Source organism: Atractosteus spatula, chromosome 20 (genome assembly GCF_055471065.1).
Source record: "Atractosteus spatula isolate fAtrSpa1 chromosome 20, fAtrSpa1.hap1, whole genome shotgun sequence".
Lineage (NCBI taxonomy): Eukaryota > Metazoa > Chordata > Actinopteri > Semionotiformes > Lepisosteidae > Atractosteus > Atractosteus spatula.
In genome coordinates this window covers 13280944-13298768 of record NC_142725.1, presented here as the reverse complement: position 1 = coordinate 13298768, position 17825 = coordinate 13280944, and the positions used below count along the sequence as shown (strand labels likewise).

The window sequence follows — 17825 nt, the reverse complement described above, 5'->3', positions numbered from 1 at the left end:
GTATCACATAAATTCCCTGTAATAACTGATTATGTGCATTCCTCATGACGTATATGGTGTTATAGCCCCTATGTATCTACGAGTAGACATGTAAAGACATTCTAGATCCTACCACATCATGAATATAATACAGTATGAAGTAATTTAACTTTAATTTGGAGGACCTATATGTTGGTATAATTTAGTTAAAACTATTTTTTTGCGTAGTTGGGCATAATGATTAATGTCAGGAAGAAGCAATCTTTGGCGTTGGTGTGGTCTTCAATACATGAACTGCTTGCTTTTCGTAATTTATAGAATTATTCCCAATTTTTTTCCACCAAGAATAAACAGATTTCTGATAATTGTTGGATGGACAGTAAGTAGTCAGAAGTACATTCTAAACAGATACAAGGATTACCGGCCTGTGGTACAGGAAATACACTGCTGGCAATTTTCCACGGTAGAAAAGAAGAGATTTGCAATTTCTTGATTGTAAGTCTATTTGCGTTGGTTTTATCAGCGATAAAAAAAACAACAACAACTGATCTGTCCGAAAAGGACATATCACAAATACTTCTCAAGCACTAAATATTATGAATATCATATTAAAAAAAAAACATACATCGTGTGGTATGTAGTATTATACCTAATGACATCGACAGTCCTGGGCAGCCTTGAATCCCTAACGTTCGTGCATGTACCTGGGACTCGTGTTACCTGAACTACCGTCACCCAGAGCAACTCACAACTCGTAAGGCGCCACCTACTGGATATCCACAGAATCAATATTAATTTAATTTGTCTTAGCATTAATTAACACTAAACAGATTTCCCTTTTAAAAGGAAAGCAGGATTTCTAAAAAAAAAATATTTCAAAGAAAAAATTCGGACTGTCAGCGTTTGTAATGTTGGTGCACTTTACTACAAATAATCAACTAATTGTTTAAGTTTGACCTCTATAACAAACATTTTCTCACCAAACATGAAACTAAGGGACTGCAGTTATTGTAATTTCTGAATTAGTGTGTAAGGGTAAAGGGTCTGGCAGATTTTCAAAATATAAACGTGGTGTAAAAACGATCTTACGTTATTGTGGAAATACGTATTTAATAATATTGTTCTTTAAAAACGTCTCCAAAGAAGGAATGTCCTTTTGCTTGATGATATCCGCTCTACTGGATAGGCGCTATTTCTGTCAGTTACCTAGTGGTAATTAATATTGACAATGTTTTTTTCCAAAGAAGTTATTTCAACGAAATCCATTATATTCATTTCTTTTGTGGCACGTACAGGGCGGTGAACATATTTTCTCTGAGATCGACTGATCGTCCCTGTCGTATTTCCAGAAAGAGGTCTCGCGGAAGCAGTGACGTGTTCACATTCTGGGGGGCTGCACGAGAGCAAGCTCAAGCGGAAAGTGACACAGCGGCAGTAGCAGGTAAGGGACCCGCTGAACACTCGGACACCAAGTCATATATTTGCTAATGAATGGGCAATATTGGACATCTGTATGTGGAAATGTGCAGTGCTTCAGCACTGACGATTGAAAGAAACATTGCGTGGAAATTCACCCTCTTGGATCACAGATCGGTACGATACTATGCTTCTTAGTCTATCATAGGGTTGTGCTTAGCCGGAAGTGAGTTGTTCAGTTCGCGCAGTGCCCTCTGGTCGCTGTAGTTTTCGATTCATGTTGTCGGTGGTGTTTTGGCCGGGCCTTATGAAGCAGTGGACTACAACGTCCACGGTGCATCGAATAAAGATTGACAGTGAGCGCTATTCCGATGCACGATGGGAAAAGTAGTGAAGAGGTTATTCGTAGGCTGCTTCGGTGGATGGAAGCGGTTTGAAAACCAAACTACAAATTCCAGACGGAGTTGTGTTTTTGTCGGATCGAGGTAGAAAGACCCGTCATAAGGAATTGAGTTTTTCATTTTTAGATTTTTAATTTCACACAACACTGCTTTTACCCAGTTATAACTGTATGTGTTGTCCAGATTGATGACTGACGTGTAATCCTTTATCTACCCTACGGAAGAATTCCATTGACGTACTCGTACTGTAGTGGAGCTTAGTGACAGTACGTTTTAAACACGCCGGGAACTGCCGTGTTTCGGTATTAATGCCTTAATTGTAGCTTCTGTTTGAAACTCCAAGATGTCCCTGCGCTGAAAATGGGGGAAAAAAGTATAGTAGGATGTATTTGAGAACTTAGAAATTCAAATATAAGGGCAGTGTTTGCCGGTCACGGGTGGTTACAATGCGTGTTTTTTGGGGGCAGTGGAAATGTAAATGTGACCTACTGTACCAGGATGCAGCGCTGAACACCTTGGGTTGTTGCTATATTCAGTTGAAAAAGAGATTATGATGTTAGTCTGAGCTGCAGTTCGTGTGTCAGTGGTAAAGCGAATGTGAAACTTACGCCTCTTCCTTGCTTAGCATACAGAGGAAAATACCTTTATAATAACCACCCAGAGGGCGTTGTTTTAAAACACACCTTGTGATAGAACAAAAGGTTTAAATGGATGTATTTGTTGTCACCGTTAAGGCGTGTATTTATGATATCTGTGAACTAGTACAGTGAGGAAGTTGGAAATTGGGAAGATCTTTTTTTTAATATATAAATTATATACATATACTGTATGTCTATAGTTCTTCTGTAGTGCAGCTCACATCGTCATTCCTTCTGAGTATGTAATTGTCAAAACATAAAACCGGGTTCGGAATAACAATGGCGCAGTTGGATCTAGAACAACTCTGTTGTATTTAGCCACAAATAACGAAAAGCCAATACTGCTTTTGCAAACGAATCTGAACGAACTTTTTTCCCCATTGAAGTGAAAGCTTTTGTAAGTGCGAGGCTTTGTAAAGCGAATGCATGTGACGTGACGTGGTAAATCTTGTTTCAGAAGTAGTAGTTCTCATCCTGTAGATGTTGTGTGGAGTTTGCTTGTTTTCCAATGAGAGCAGCAGCTTCCTGACTGCACGGTCCTTATGTTGCTTTTCTGCTTACAAAGGCAGAATGTCAGAAGGCGACAGTGCTGGAGAATCTATCCATGGGAAACCTTCTGTGATTGGAAGCTTTTTCACACGGCTTGGACAGGTAGGCTTGTGCTGGGAACGTTTGCAGTGAAGATAAGGTCTCTTATTCCATGATCTCTGTCCTGTCTACTGGCCAGTACTCAAGCCCTTTGATAGAACATAATTGATTTAAGTGTGTGGTGGTGGGGTACCTGTATCGTAACAAATAAAAACATTGTGATGAAATAATAAATAACTACTGTAAGTGATAAAAACGCTTTCCAGATAATACCATCAGAATAATTTCTACAGGGGCTGGTGGGGTAGATCTTAGTGGTACCAACGGCGATAATCTTATTGATGACTTAAAGGAACATTTATTTTTCACCTGTCGGAAATGTCATGAAATCCAAGGGCTCAAGCTTGGAGCGATGGCCCTTGGACTTTGGAAATGCAAGGCTGAATGCACAGCTGGCAGCCAGCATTGTTTTCTTGAAGTGAAAATGCCAGTGAGGCAGCTGGAAACATGCTCACATTCACCTGCTGATATGGTGGGGGATCTGTTTTAAAAGGCGTAGGGGAAACAGGAAGGTTTGCATTGTCTTTACAAAATTCTCTTATAATCGCCAGTATATACAGACTTTTATATTTTGGTAAAAAGAAGTTTCCAAACTGATTTTCAAGCTTTTCCCACTCTGGCTAGAACTCAGGAAGGAGAATTTTGACTTTATTTTTGCCGTCACAGTCTTTATCTGAGCTCACAGTAGAGTGACTTCAGAAGCATTTTGGCCAGACAAGCTATAAGATCCTCTGCCAGACTCCTTTAAAATATGTTTGCATTCACTTCATCACCTTTAATATGTTTTTGAATTTAAAGGAAGTTAACTGGCTATAGATTGGTTTGCGTCCACTTTGTAACAGCCTGGAGTTTTTTTTTAAATTAAAGTTAATCTTGGGTCTGGTGAGACCTTTCTCCTTTTTTGCTTTGGGAGGTGTTCTTTCACATAATTGAAATGACAAAAAATGTAATTTTATTCACTCGGAGCATCAAACATACCTCCAAATTTCCAAACAAAAGCAAATAATTTAATAGCCATTCTTAAACCTGCATATTCTCTTTGTCTGAAATCTCTGCTTGTGATCAGATGATTTTGAGAAAGTGCTTGATGTGTGCTTGATAATTCTCACATGCTGATGTGAAACTTCATTGACTGGATATCCATTTCAAGTAAGGATTCAACTGTTAGAATTTTACTTTCAGAAATTCAGAATGAGTTACTGTGCTTACTTACATGATTAAGCAACCTACAAGTGAGTACCTACTTCATTCTTCAGTCTTTACTGATACTTAATGTTTTTTGACACAATATTCTATAAGAAATATTTTATATATTCCCATAAAAAAGGACTTTTCCAATTTCTTTTATATAATTACATCATCATCACTTTAGTGATTGCTTATCCAGGTCAGTGTCACGCTGGTCCGGAGCCTATCCTGGGCATCATTGGGTGCAAAGCAGGATACTCCATGAGCTTGTCTATTGCAAGGTACACACAGACACTCTCACACTCTCACACTCTCACACTCACACCAGGGCCAGTTTTCCCAGAAGCCAGATAACCCACCAGTGTGTCTCTGGACTGTGGGAGGAAACCTACATGAACACAGGGAAATTTCCATGTCCATGCAGATAGCACCCCAGGGCCCCAGAGCTGCAGGGCAGCAATGCTAACCACTGTGCCACCTGCATCATATAGAATTTGTTAGGAAAAACTTGATGAAAATGGAGGAAATACTTTGGTTGTATTAGATTTCTTAGTTTATAGTCATGGTTATAAAAGCGATCAATATGTGTGTGCTAACTGTCAGTGCTTCTTTTTTTAGATTTATCAGTCATGGTTAGATAAGTCTACACCATTTGCAGCAGTACGATGGATTGTCACTCTAATTCTAACCATCATCTATATGATTAGAGTGTATATATTACAGGTAAGATAACTTTCTCCTGTGCGTGTAGTGTAAAGGCATCTACGTGTTAGACTCACAGTGGTGTAGCTGTTTTGCCATTGTCAAAATAAAAGTGTTTTTGGTACAAACAAGTGAGTTTCATTGGAATTTGACATATACAGTACATATTTTTCAGTCACGTTTCATTTTATTTTGGTTTATCTGGACTTAGATGAACATTTTTGAGATAATTTTATTTTGTATAAAGAAACATTTTATAAACTAAAGTAATTAAAATTAAGCACGTACATTTTGAATTAGCTGTTAATGTCTCTGCTTTCAATTTAAAGCTAAAGCCCTTAACGTATAAGAGGTGACACATTTTATTTACCACTGATGCGTAGCACCCTGGTGAACAGGGTGAGTGATACATGGCAGGGAAATTTCATACAGGTAAAAATGTAATTTAAAATTGTTATAAACCTTGCAAAGTGATTTTTAATAACCAAGTAGGTGAGACCGTTCTAATGGATCTTATCTTACTGTCCAGTATCCTCTGTGACCATACTGGTCTATTAGATGGAAATTCAGGTCCAGAGAGAAATAGCAACCTGGTTTACTTTGGGGTCACTTATCCCAGTGCTGACCAGCATCCTGCCTTGGCTTCTGAGATCTTAAAAAGGGCTACAAAGTGGCACTGCTGCTGTTATAGCAATTAAATAATGTTTATCCATAAATAACAAAATGCATATACATAGAGTATGTTTATGTTCCTTTTTGTATATATAAATGTAGCTTAGGTTTATAGTTGTTGAAATGCTTCAGTTGCTATTGAGACACAGGATTAAGCTTTGGCTTCTGATTTTTGCAGGGATGGTACATTGTTACGTACGCTCTGGGAATTTACCATCTGAACCTCTTCATTGCATTTCTGTCACCAAAAGTGGATCCATCATTAATGGATGATGCAGGTAAATTAGGCAGATTTGGCATAGTGTAAGAAAGGATTACAGTGCACTATTTTTCAAATACAGCCGATGTTTAGAATAGATTGTGGTCTGAACCAGCACCTAAAAAAGCTCCTGCAAAAAGGGAAAAAAAAGCTTTGTCTGACTGTACAAAACAAATATGAAAAATGGCTTAATTAGCACGTTGGTATTTAATTCAAGTTCTGGAAATAATGTTCAGAACGTTAATTATGGAGTTCCTTAGAAGCTAGATGCAAAAAATGAAAAATAAAATGCTTACTTTGGGATAGTGAGAAACTAAAAGCACTCACTGGTTTATGGAACCAAGTGCCACGCAGGAGATCTGTTGGGCACTGTTTGGAATGTGAACGGAATTATTTAGCATATTATTTGTAATATGCAGAATATAGAAAAAAATGATACAATGTTTAGCTGTATTCAAAATTTTCTTTCACACAATAAAGAAAATGGGTCATAATCCTATATTAATTCTGTTAGTGTTAATATTCATTTATTAAAAGCAAAATATTTGTCTTTTTTGTGTAGTGCCTGTAATATACAAATGCAGGAGATACTGAATTGGAGTAATTGATGTTTACTGCAGGAAAAACAAGCCAAATATCTTCTTTCTGTGTTAGTTTTATCGAGCAAAAATGCAGTAGGAATTCAGGCAGCCATCTTTATACATAAATTGAGCAATCTGCCCAAGCTAACTGGAAATGGATAGGTGGAATAAGCATAAGTATTTACTGCCGTTGGAAGTGAGTCATTGAAGCCTGTTTAGTCAGTGAAGCTAAGAGAATATGCAAGTTTCTTAAGAGAGTATCACACCAGTCACACTCTTTTCCATTATGATCTGTAATTATAGAGTAGGTATTTTGTTCATGAAGGTGCAATACTGAGGAGAAGTCTAGAATGTTTTCAGGCTTTTGAAGAAGTAGAAGTGGAATTTATTGTTAGTTCAGTTTGTTGTATGTTAAGCCTTTCACTCTCAGTGCATCTCTTTTTTGTCTAGATGATGGCCCTTCGTTACCTACAAAGCAGAATGAGGAATTCCGGCCTTTCATTAGAAGGCTACCAGAGTTCAAATTTTGGTAAGAACTACTTAATAACCTTTCTGTGCTCTCTGCACTGCGCTGAGCTATCCATTTTTTTTTCAATTTCAATACTGAGGGAGTTCCCTCTGATTAACCAAAATATTAAAAAAATAGACGAACTGAACTTGTTTCCTTTTGTTTTTGTCTTACCCAACATATGTCTGTCTCCTCCCAGTGTTACATTAGAGGTATTTCATTAATAAAAGAATTACCAGTTAATCAAGACATCATTTTAATTTTAACCAAAGAAAACAGTATTTGATTATGATGAACGCTTTGTTGTATGAAGTGGCATAGCTGACTTCTGCTCTAATATTCCTTGCAATTTGTATAAAACTTAAAAAGGAAATATTAAATTGTGGAAGAATTTCCCCCTTTTTCCATTAATTACTATTATGATCTTTGTGTTAAAATTTCCAAGCTTTGTATTACAAATCCGGTTATTGGACACTTGAAAACCCTTTAGTGTTGAATCAGAGCTAGAGTGTAATGCAGGCACCAGTAACAAATGTGCAACCAATCTGAAATTAAATGTTAGTTAAAACACGCACCTAAACTGAGGCACAAGAGTGTGAGCAGTTCCCAACAGCTCCCACAAGTTTGTCTTGAACTGTGCAGAACAATCTCCTACAAACCATACTGCTCAAGTGTTTTAAAACTCAAGTTAAATGCATCGTCATGCATAGATTTGCATAAATTATAACAGCCAAGTGCTGGGAACATCAGTGCAATGTCAAAGTACAATCGCTTTTAATGTTGCATAATGTGGTAAAAAACCTCAGCAGAAAGATAGATGAGAATAAGGAAATTTCTCGAAGGTTAAAAAAAAATATTCTAGTGCAACATCAAAGACGATGTTATTCCAGGTCTGAAAAGGGAGCTTTGATTAAAAAGGAAAGTTACGTGAAAGGATGAGACTAAACAAAGTTAAGTCAGTTTTGCTGTGACTACACAGTTAGTGAGATGGACTTTGTGTATTGTATTTCTTAATCAGTGTTATGACATTGAGTGCTGTGTTCAGTGCAGTGATGGGGAAGGCATACATTGAACTTTTTCAGATGTGCAACATTACAAACTTGGAGAGCTTTAAAGTACACCACATCCATTCCAAAATCAGGAAATATGTATGAACATGATTAATGTTTTATGCTTCCAATAGTTGGTTAGTTATCTTTTTTTATATAATAGCACATTAATTTGACATCTAATTTTTATTAAGAATGTATTATCAATAAGGTACTTTATGCACAGATTTACCTCCACAAATTGTGGATAATAAGTATATATATTTTAATCTTATGGCAGAATCTTCCCCAATGCAAACATTAAACTCGGGTCTAGTAAAGCAAACTGTTTGGAAACTGGTGTATTTGACAGACCCCTGAATTTTTGTACTTTTTGGGAATTTTGTTTACCTTTATTCCCTCATATTCAGTCATTGAGTAGTGAAAAAGGTTAAGTTTTTTTTCTTTTACCATTCATTGATACATGCTTAGAGCACCAGCAAAGCTAAAGTTTTAATTTGCAAGCACTCTGTGAAACCAGTGTATTTACAAATGTGTTTGTTAGTGTATGTGATAGTAAATAGTAATATAGTAAACAGTTCAGAAGTATTTTAAATCTAATTAATAGATGGAAGAGTCAGTATTTGTCTGCCGAAATGTGCATTAAGTATTAATGGCGCTTTTTTTAATATTCCTCTTACTTCAGGCATTCAGCAACTAAAGGCGTTGTCATTGCAATGATTTGCACATTCTTTGAAGCCTTCAATGTGCCAGTATTCTGGCCCATACTGGTCATGTACTTCATCATGCTCTTCTGTATTACCATGAAGAGGCAGATAAAGGTATGGTCTTTTATGTTTGTAGTCAATCAGACTGTAAAAGATTTTAACAGCTACTATATGTAAATGAATAACTTTGTTTTTATGTGACTCCCTTTTTTATTAGTAGTGTTGAGTATGACATTTTAGAAAGTGTCGAGCTGTTACCAGAGCTTTATGATGATGACTTGCCATTTTAAAAAATATTGTCTTATTTTCCCTTTGTTTTTCCTTCACAGCACATGGTCAAGTACAGATATCTACCATTTACACACGGGAAGAGGACATACAGAGGCAAGGAAGACACAGGGAAAACTTTTGCTAGTTAGAAAAATATTCTCCACCTGGAAAAAAAAATCTTGAGTTTTGGGGAGGGTTGGGGAGGGGAGAGGGAGTGTGGGAGGGTTTACTAACAGAAAAAGAGTTTTGATCCATTGTGATGGTGTTAGGTAGTCAGGACGATCAACTCCATACGATTGTGCTGAATAGTTCTTGCTTACGAGTTTAAGTAGACATTGCCGAAGCTTGTTTTCCAGTGGTTTCATTGCCCTGTAACCCCTTGGGTTGCGCTATAGTGCTTTGAGTGAATTGTGGAATTAACTTTACAGTGGAAATCGGATTAAGTGATCATTAAGAACCCCACTCCTGCTCTGCTCAGCACTATGCCACTGACGATGGTAATCTTCCAGCTACCTTCAGGGAAAGTTTAAATAAGATGGCATGGTATTCATTGCCATGTTACATACAGTAGTGTCACATTTGACTGTCCACTGAATTGGAAGTTACTCAAGAATATCATTCCTTTAGTTATAACATTTTATTAAGAATTATAATAATTACTGATGGTTGCCAGTTTTGGCTTCTTGTTTTATACTGTTACCTATCAGAAAACGTCCTCAAAGACCTGGAGAACTAAACACAAGCTCATGCCCCCTTTGCTTGTGCTGTCAGACAGCTGATTTTAGTAGAGGCAGAATGGAAAGGACAGAGCTGAAGTGCCAACCAGAAGACAAACGCAGATCACCTTACAGGCCCGGGCACCCACATGAGTTGTTTTTGTTCAGTCAAGTCCTGAACCACAGTGCTGTACCTACCTCCACAAATCACTGTGGTGCTTGGCCAGTATTCCCCATCTGTGTTTGGCAAGTGGCAAAGCCTTGATTTGAACCTGTGATCTCCAGGCTGTAGGATTTAACCTGCATTCCAGGGAGAGGCTTCTGATGAAAGGCCAGGTCAAATGAATGTCACTGGTAGGAATCCTCAAATGACCATTAACACTGATTGTGACCTCGCAAAACTTGCCGTTTCTGCTGACCAGACCCTGTTTAAACATTAAAACTATTTTGACTGCATAGCCTGTAATCTCCATTCAAAAGTAGTTATGTGCAGAATTTGACCTGCTCTAGAAAATCTAGCCTAAAGGTTCATTACCATATTTGATGTTAGCAAAAATTATTTTTAATATCATTTTAAAGTGTTATTGAACAAGAGGAGCAATAAGACTAAATGTATGCTAAGACTTGTCCAGTGGATCATTCTACTGAATTACAGCACAGTGCATACAGAAACGTCTACCTGGTACATTAGTTTCTTTAGGAGTTTGTAATGCTGTTATAGAACTATATCATTCCATTTTTCTCTCTTTTTCTTTTCAGAACAACAATAAGAAAAATTTGGTCTTGCAAATTCATGGAGAGGGGGTTAATGTTTTTGCATTTTGCTAGCGTGCCTGAAGTATTTTGTGATAAATGTGACATCATGGGGTTATTTTGGAAAACCTGGGAGAAAAAGTGTCTGGATCGCCACTGTAGTGAAGGATCAAAACTATCTTTTTCCTCTAAAAGTGCATCATGTTTTTGGAGGGTTGTGTTGAGGGTTTATATATTTTAAAGGTTAAATAGTTTGAGATTATTTTGAACACAATTTTCTTTAAAAATATGCTGTTTTCCAAGTGTTTAATTTATCATTGTCATTTAAACATTCTAGAAATGAAAATAATAGAAATTGGACTTCAGCTTTATAAATCCATTTCTTCAAGGAAATTGCATGTATTATTGGTTTTTCATGTTCTGCAAGATTAAAAAAGACAACCTGATTTTAATAACTTTATTAAGTGTAATTTTTTTCACTCCAAATGCTATTAAAGAGACAGTGTCCCTTTTCTTTGTGGTGTTTAGAAGCCTTATTTACCAATCTTTTTATTGAAATGAAATTTTCCTTAATTTGCACATCAAATTGTTGCTTTTCTAATCAAATGAGGAGTTCAATCAGATGGTAATAGCAGCCTTAAAACAGCTGTGTATCTGTAGTGTAGTAAAACAATTTAGGTATGACAGGTGAAAAATAGACTGTTTTTCTCTGTATGAAGTTTTTGTTTTTAATATGCAAGAGGAAACTTTATGGATTGATTCTGATCTATGAGTGTTTACTCTAAGGTTTTTATGTAGCTTCCTGTAAGTGTATTTTAAGAACAAGAGCTACTTCATATGTTACAACTGCATTCATTTACTGTATCTGTTTTATTATATTTTTCTAAGGCTGCTTGGAGAGTAAAACATACCTTAGGGTTTTTTTACTTCTCAGATTGTATAGAAAGACATTTCATAGCAAATAGATGGTGCTCTTCTGTTAAATGATAGAAGGATAGTTCATATGTTTCTGTAAATGTGTTGTAGCTTGGGTAAAATGATGGGGTAATGGGAGATTTTGGAAAGGGTTATACAATGATAGTGAGTCAAAATGACTTCATTTTCAAGGAATATGAAGCTTGAGAATGCAGTTACTTGACTCACATCTGAAATACTATACAGTATTTTGCCACAATCTGTTCTGATATTTAATTCAAAGACTTTTGCAAATAAAGCTTTTTTTCTTGGCTACTAGAGATGTGTAAAAGTACTCTTAATTGGGTAAACCTGACTACTGATAATGGTAAATTGCAGTGGCTTTAAATTATTCTTTATGGTGGACATGGATGTGAATGCAAGGTGTGTGTTTTGTTCTTTTCATGATTCATTTTCGGAGTTGGCAATGTCTCTTCTATCTTTATGCCTATAGCAACAAAGTGCCCAAAATCCGAACCACCACTAGAGATTTCATTCTTTCTTTTTTTTTTTCATTCAACAGTTTTATATCGTTTTCATAATGACCTGCAAAAATTGTATAGAAAATGTAATCATAACATTTTAGAATTAACATATTTGTCAGTTGATTAAAATCTGGCCCTTTGTTTCTTTAAAAATTGAGGCAAATACTAATAATAGGAAGACTACTTGTTAGAGTGTTCTAAATGTTAACTTAGTATGTTTTACCTAGTAGATCTAGCAAATGGGCCATATCCAGCCCAGTATGACTCTGATTCTGATTACTAAAAAGAAAATAAACTAGATTTGCATTTTTTATTTGCAAGAGGTGTGACACCTGTGTTGAAGTTCTCTCTACATGGACGATTAACAACACCCAGTCCTAACGCGGTTGGTATCATTTTTATCTTAACATGAAATAGGTAGTGGAAGAAAGAAGATGTAAATGGATCTGCAAATCAATCAGAATATGATCAAGTACAAAACGTTTATGCAAATCTGTAACGTCATCATAGGTAAATTCAGATGATGCACCGTGAGTAAATTCATTGATACCAAAGATTAAATGAAAAAACACGCTTACGACAGCGGGCGACAATGCGCGGTTTTCAGTTCTTAATCTTTGCTCTTCTTTATTGTCGCTGGATTAATACATCAAATCCCTGCAAAAGGAAAGACTTTAGCTTGCCCGGCGATTATATATTGGGAGGGTTATTCCGACTTCACAGTGCTAAGGAGTATAAGTTTCTCTATAGAATACCTGCAGTTCTCGACTGCGACGTGTAAGTACAGTTTACCGTAAAACCATTTTAGAATATAGGAGCAATTTTTCTTAATACATTATACATTAACGCATTGGCTTTGTCTTCGTCTCCGTAATTTCTCGTTATGGTGTACATTTATGAGTCGCTTGTTATTTTTTTCCCCTCAGGCTAGCACTGAAGCTAGGTGTTTTGTAGCTAATAAACTTAGATTGAAATCACGTCGCCGAACTACTATGTCGTTCTACCATTCTGTCGACTATAATCAAAAAGCGTGTGTTTGGGGCGGTTTGCTTCAATGATCGTCATCTAAACAGTTTGTCCAATTTCATAGATTTCAGTATGCAGCTCACCCGTTACACTATTCTCCCTGCCAGGTGCCCGTTTTTACCTGGATATTATCAGCAGCTCCAGGTGATGAGGTTTGCGGTGGAGGAGATCAATAACTCCACATCTCTACTGCCCAACGTGTCGCTCGGCTACGAGATCTTCGACTACTGTTCCGATTCCCATAACCTCCAAGCGGCTTTAGACTTCCTTTCGAAGAAGCTGACCAGAGTTATTCCCGTTGTGGACCGCATAACAGAGTATCTGCCAAAAGTTCTGACAGTGATTGGACCTTTCGGTACCACAGAGAGCCTAGTAATTGCCCCGCTCTTCGGTTCTTACGGTATTCCAATGGTAACTTTTGCATCATTCTGTAATTAATGCGTTGTCGGTCTTATTCTGTTTCCCATTTTTAGTGGTACTGTAGTTCCTCATTTACGAGCCTTGTTTTTCTCACAACATTCTGTATTATGACCTTCATGTGAAAGCAGGGATCGAGGCGCATACTGTAAATCTGTCTTCATTTGTGTTTGCAGATAAGCCCCGGAGCTTCAAGTTTGCGTTTGAGCGACAAAATTATCAATCCTTCGTTTCTGCGAACGATTCCAAGCGATAAAAATCAAGTGCGGGTTATAGTACAGCTCCTTAGGAGGTTTAACTGGAATTGGGTTGCCTTTGTTGGTAGTGGCGACGATTACAGCAACGACGCCCTTCGGGAATTTGATAAGGAGGCTCGCTTGGTCGGCATCTGTGTTCCGTACCAAACAACTCTACCTCAAGACACTTCTAAAATTGGTGCCCTGTTTGACAGCATAGCCACGGTCAACGTGAGCGTCGTGGTCGTGTTTTCCACACGGAGTTACGCCATCCCCTTCATCAAAGCCGCCGTGGCGAACAACGTGCGAGACAAAGTGTGGATTGCAAGCGAAGCCTGGTCCATGAACGAAGAACTGGCCAGAATGCCTGGGATTGACACCATCGGCACGGTTATAGGGATAACTACTGGGGGTCTGGCGCCTTTAGAGGGGTTTGAAGAGTTTGTCCGCAAAACCCTCGCTCACCGCGACGGCGAGACCTGCACAGACTCCTCTCGCTCGGCTGTGGAGGAAACGTGCAATCAGGATTGCCCTGCGTGTGCAAACGTGACTCTAGAAAACCTGCTCAGTACAGACCCCTCATATCGTCTTCGCGTTTACTCTTCTGTTTACTTAGCTGCCCATGCGCTTCATCAGCTCCTAGGCTGCGACGCGAAATATTGCCGCAGGTCCGACCCAGTGCTTCCACACATGGTAAGATCTGCAAGTACTGTATACCGTGTTTTCGGTCTTTGACATTGTCACATTTTACGCTGCTACAGTCAATTGTTGCATTCCAAACCTTATCGTATTAGGATGATCAATTATTTAGAAGGACGTGTGAACATTTTAAATAAAGTTTTAAAAAAATCAAAATGCATATATGCTGAATTCTCACATACCGGTATTTTTGTCACTGATTTGATTTCATTTCTTTTACCGCTTTAAACATACTCTAACTGAATTCACTTTCCATTACTGCACAAGATTACAGCGTCTTTTTTTTTCTTTCTGATTTTAGGTTCTTAAGAAGCTGAAGACGGTGAACTTCACCCTGTACGGACGCACCATAAAGTTTGATGTAAACGGAGATCCGATTCCCTCTTACGATTTCGTGGTTTGGGACAGAACTTCACCGCGGTTTTATAAGAAGATCGGTTCCTATACTTCAGATCCAGAGCCTGTATTCATTCTTAACGCGAGTCTTATTCGCTGGTTCTCCAATGGAACGGTAACGACTTATCGGTGCAGCAATATTTAAACACTTCAGGGTTGACATGCACTTCTTATAATTATCAACCTGCTTCCTTTGAGTGAGTTAATAATGTTGTTTATCCTGTAAATGCAAGAGAAAGTTTATATTTTATTATAAAGTATTATAAAGTATTTTTGACGGTTTTGCGCCTACCATTGATAATAAAAATCTTCAGTAAAGCGGTGCAGCAGTAACATTGCAACCGAGAGGTTATTACTTGAAAAGATAGAATATGTTTGAATTGGTTGTGCCGTCTGTAACAATCATGGACTTCTGATTAATTTGTACTTTTTCAATTTGGTATAGGACATGACAGAGTTTTTGTACGACACGCCCGTCTCCTTGTTGCCATAGGTATTAACTGATCCTTCAGAAAACAGCTCTTGGAAGATGTCCAAAAGATTGCACGAGTACTGCAGTATTACTGTATTTCTTCGTCTGATTATTATATTATTCATGTGGGTGTGTTTAAAAGTTCAGTGTTTATACATATTTTTTCAGACGCTGCTCATAGTAATATCCAACAGGAGGCGACAAACGTCAACATTACACACGTTAAAAAGCTACATCTTTATCGGGCTCAGTCGGGAATTTGAGATGTTAATCAGGCAGGAATCATAGTTTTTATAGAAGCGGTAGTATTAGAATTTCAACCTTCTTATTACATTGATGATACCTGTGAGATTTACAGTAAATACTCAAAACCAGTGGTTCTCTGTGCTCCTCCTGGAGTGCCTCCAGTATTTCATCCGAACTGGACCCTTAATTACCAGTTTTAAATGCTGCTTGTAACAAATCTGCTTGTTGGTTTAGACTTTTTCTTCAGATGATAAATTCTAATTCTAATTTTCCTGTAATTTTTTTTTATTTTGAACTTCATTGTGATTCACCTCTGTCTTGTGCAGGTGCCTGTCCTGACGTGCAGCGCAGAATGCGAAGCAGGTTACAGGAGGACACCAACTGGAGCTCACAGCTGCTGCTATGATTGTGAGCCCTGCTTAAATGGAACCTATGTCAATCACACAGGTACCCTGTTTTCTGCTTTGGAGAACATGTGGTGTAGCACCATTGGCACCATCAGAGCTGTGAGTTTGAATCCCAGATGGAGACACTACTTCTGTACCCTTAAGATTGGGTAAAACCAGCTATCCAGATTGCTGCCAGAAAAGTGTAAGCAATCGTTAGGTAATTGTAACCTATATAAGATGCTTTCAATAAAATAAAGCAATAATCAATTAATATACTAATTAATGATGTAATAATTGGAAATTAATAACAGTTCATTAAAAATAATACTCTACTTTTAAATAAAAATCTTCCCACTTCGTGGCTTTTATATTTTGAGCAAGCTGAAGTTTTCAAAGTTTTCAAAGCAACAGTGTCTAGACCAGTGAAAATCTGACTGGCTTACCAATCGCTTGCGCTTTTTTTAAAGGAGTGTAGTAGTGACTAGGTTCTTATATTAAGTGTGAGCTCCAATTCTCACTGTCCCTGTTGAAACTAGCCTTTAATACAAAGGAGATTCACTTTTTATTGTTTTTGTATTTAATAGCTGATCCCTACAAGTGTGTGAAGTGTGAAACTGATGAGTGGTCAGAAAATGGAAGTTCCTGTGCTAAGCGCTCCCAAGAATACCTTCATTACACAGACCTCGTCTCCATTGGATTATTTTTGTCTGCAACCATCCTAATTTCTCTGTCGATAGCTGTGGGAGCTGTCTTTTTTTGGAATCGTAACACCCCCGTTGTGAAGTCCGCAGGGGGAAAGATGTGCTTCTTCATGTTGGGCTGCTTGATAGTGTCGTGCACAACGATCTTCTCTTTTCATGGGGTACCTCATGGGTGGACCTGCATACTGAGGTTTCCTGTGTTCGCTGTGTTCTACACCGCCTGCCTCTCCTGTCTCACAGTGCGCTCCTTCCAGATCGTTTTCATCTTCAAAATGGCAGTCAAGCTGCCCAAAGCTTATGATTTCTGGGTCAAGCATAATGGCCAGTGGCTCACTATTATGGCTTGTGTGGCCATTCAGATCATCTTGTGTGCCATCTGGATTGGTGTGGAGGGACCCCAGCCTTTCAATAACACAGTAGCCTATAAAGACCAGATAATTTTTCAATGTAGCTTGGGGAACCTCTACGGTTTATTCACAGTGACATCTTTCACTGCCTTTCTCAGCATACTGTGCTTCGGTTTCTCCTACATGGGCACTGACCTGCCTAAAAACTACAACGAGGCGAAGTCTATAACAATTAGCTTGCTCGTGTTGTTCATTTCATGGATTTCCTACTTCACATCTCGCATGGTGTACCAAGGGAAATATCTTGAAGTTATCAATGCTGGTTCAGTGCTGTCCACTTTATATGGGATACTTTTGTGTTACTTTGTTCCTAAGTGTTGCATTATCCTTTTTAAACCAGACCAAAACACACCTGCACACTTTCAAAGCTGTATTCAGAATTACACCAAAACAATTAGTACTAAATAAAGTCTGCCATGTGAGTAGGTTTTTTTTGGTTTAAGAACGTAAGAGCAGTTATACAGTAAATGTCTGTTTGGTAGTTAGTAGCAAACTGATCCAAGGATTTCATCCAGTCATTTGGAAGACATCCCATGGGATTATGTTGTTAATGCCTTTGTGCGTTTTAAATATTCAAATAATTGGTTTCTCTGTTCAACATTAAAAAGATTCATGTCTTTTACCCTTTCAGTGCAGAACATTTCTTTATGTTTCACAATGTGCCAGGTTGCTCGTCTAGACTCATACCATAACAGCAATATCTTTTATATAATGTGAACACAATTGTACATAATATTCTAAATAATGCCTTACTAGTGCATTAGAGCATTTAAACACAACATCCTATGATTTAAACTACAATTTATCTCTATATATTCACATTGTGTTTGCATTTTGTATTGCTTCTGCCATCTGCCTAGAAGATGTAAATGATGTGTCAACATAAATACCAGTCTTTTTCACAAGCAGT

General features: G+C 37.7%; 2 protein-coding genes across 5 annotated transcripts; both read left to right on the top strand.

Moving 5' to 3' along the window:
- Positions 1-1349: 1349 nt before the first annotated feature.
- rer1 (retention in endoplasmic reticulum sorting receptor 1) lies at positions 1350-11718 on the top strand. Of its 4 annotated transcripts, XM_088937991.1 has the most exons (8): positions 1350-1420; positions 3000-3085; positions 4889-4993; positions 5823-5922; positions 6935-7013; positions 8727-8862; positions 9078-9132; positions 10494-11718. In XM_088937991.1, the coding sequence occupies exons 2-8, from the start codon at positions 3005-3007 to the stop codon at positions 10502-10504; spliced, it is 567 nt and encodes a 188-aa protein (XP_088794117.1). In that variant the 5' UTR covers positions 1350-1420; positions 3000-3004; the 3' UTR covers positions 10505-11718. The 4 variants fall into 4 exon arrangements, with proteins under 4 accessions (XP_088794117.1, XP_088794113.1, XP_088794114.1 ...); XM_088937987.1 differs by having other exon boundaries at positions 1354-1420; positions 9078-11718; XM_088937988.1 differs by lacking the exon at positions 1350-1420 and adding an exon at positions 1431-1572 and having other exon boundaries at positions 9078-11718.
- Positions 11719-13099: 1381 nt separating this feature from the next.
- Positions 13100-17323, top strand: LOC148817577 (taste receptor type 1 member 1-like). The gene is made up of 5 exons (XM_088937985.1): positions 13100-13363; positions 13546-14298; positions 14606-14815; positions 15745-15865; positions 16392-17323. The coding sequence occupies exons 1-5, from the start codon at positions 13100-13102 to the stop codon at positions 17321-17323; spliced, it is 2280 nt and encodes a 759-aa protein (XP_088794111.1).
- The last annotated feature ends 502 nt before the right edge of the window (positions 17324-17825 follow it).

Bases quoted from the DNA above. Each gene is read 5' to 3' on its own strand.
- rer1 (XM_088937987.1), top strand. From the start codon at position 3,005: ATGTCAGAAGGCGACAGTGCTGGAGAATCTATCCATGGGAAACCTTCT. The intron at 3,086-4,888 runs GTAGGCTTGTGC...TTCTTTTTTTAG, and splicing joins TTTTCACACGGCTTGGACAG to ATTTATCAGTCATGGTTAGA. The intron at 8,863-9,077 runs GTATGGTCTTTT...TTTCCTTCACAG, and splicing joins CCATGAAGAGGCAGATAAAG to CACATGGTCAAGTACAGATA.
- LOC148817577 (XM_088937985.1), top strand. From the start codon at position 13,100: ATGAGGTTTGCGGTGGAGGAGATCAATAACTCCACATCTCTACTGCCC. The intron at 13,364-13,545 runs GTAACTTTTGCA...TTGTGTTTGCAG, and splicing joins GTTCTTACGGTATTCCAATG to ATAAGCCCCGGAGCTTCAAG. The intron at 14,299-14,605 runs GTAAGATCTGCA...TTCTGATTTTAG, and splicing joins ACCCAGTGCTTCCACACATG to GTTCTTAAGAAGCTGAAGAC.